The 1,369-nt window shown below is 45.7% G+C and overlaps 1 protein-coding gene across 1 annotated transcript in view; it reads right to left on the minus strand.

The window, feature by feature from the left end:
- The window catches only part of alkbh7 (alkB homolog 7), a 13,416-nt gene extending 12,690 nt beyond the window's left edge, over nucleotides 1-726 (minus strand). Inside the window, exon 1 of the mRNA XM_008415841.2 lies at nucleotides 685-726. Within this exon, the coding sequence (XP_008414063.1) occupies nucleotides 685-726 (42 nt within the window). The remainder of the gene's footprint in view (nucleotides 1-684) is intronic.
- Between the last annotated feature and the right edge of the window lie 643 nt (nucleotides 727-1,369).

Here is a 1,369-nt window from a genome sequence, read left to right on the forward strand (position 1 = left end):
GACATATCGAATGGCCGTTTAAGGTCGCGCTATTATCGATTGGTACTCGCGCTTGCAAGCCATTCCCTCCCCCAGGTTAGTCTGTTCAATAGGTGAGAAGAGCTGATTCTCCAGGTCACCCTTAAATCTGGATATGCAACATCACTGCCCATTCACACAGGCAAAAATGCGCGCGCGCAAACACAGACACACGCGTCTATTTGTGGAGCCAATCAATTAGGTCTCGTAATACATTTTTGCCCTGTAATGAAGAAGAAGAAAAAGAAGAATGATGATGATGATGATGATGATGATGATGATGATGATGATGATGATGATGATGATGTGAGGTCCAGCCTTTCTCTCCGCTGACGCTTCACGTAACGTGGCAACAGCCCTTTAAAGAAGGTGTACAATGAGACAAGTGACATCACGCTTTATATCCAGAAGATTGATGCCAAAAAAAATGTCAGCTTTAACAAAAAAAAAATTATTATTATTTTTTTTTAAGATGTTAGTGTTATTATCCAGTTCACGCTCCCTTGAGTTGCATCTGAAAACATTTGCAGAGTACTGCGGCTGTAGCGCAGAGCATGTGCTTACTGGTCACACCTTGGAACGAGCACCAATGTTTTGGTGGTGGGATGAAAAAAAAAAGTAGCCTCGGGCAGAGGAGAGAGTGAGGGAAGAAGATCCTCGACTCACTTTCAGAGAGGGAGGGGAGAGAAGTGAGCTCTCTTCGTCCATTAATTTCCAAACGTCTGTTGCTAAGAATAGCCTCTCCCCTCCACCTTCCCTAACAAACACATGCAGACTTGCGCGCTCGCACTGTGACGCGCAGCTTTTTTTCTCCCCCTTCTTCTTCGTCTTCTTCTTCTTTCTGTTACACGCTCCCGTGTGCGCGCAGTCATTGTCAGCTCGGGTTGCAGCTGTGTCTTTTGCAGGAACTGCATGATGCCAACGTCAGTCACAYACACATACACGCGCATCTGGCTTATAATAAACGCTTACCCTAATATGGACATTATGAAATGTGTAACACCTCATTCCCCCCCACACTTGAAATCAATTGAATATTTTACGCATAACTGGGGAGGTTCAAGTGGAATGGGCGCGTCTATACTGCAGCCAGAAGCACCTGGGGAGAAACAGGCTATGAACGAAGAACGAAGTGTCCACCCGTGGCATACGTGTGCAAGTTGCGTGCGTCATACGCCGTACCCGCAGAACACAGTTTAGACAAACTGGTTTTTCTGGCGGCTTCATTTAATCGGCTTGATATTTACAGAGGGGGAAAAAAAAAAAGAAACACGATCCCCTCCCCTTTCTGTCCATACACCAATCGATCTGTCTCAATATCCATCCATACGTTCGTTCGTCCGTTTGTCCA

This window comes from Poecilia reticulata, linkage group LG8, assembly GCF_000633615.1.
Source record: "Poecilia reticulata strain Guanapo linkage group LG8, Guppy_female_1.0+MT, whole genome shotgun sequence".
NCBI lineage: Eukaryota > Metazoa > Chordata > Actinopteri > Cyprinodontiformes > Poeciliidae > Poecilia > Poecilia reticulata.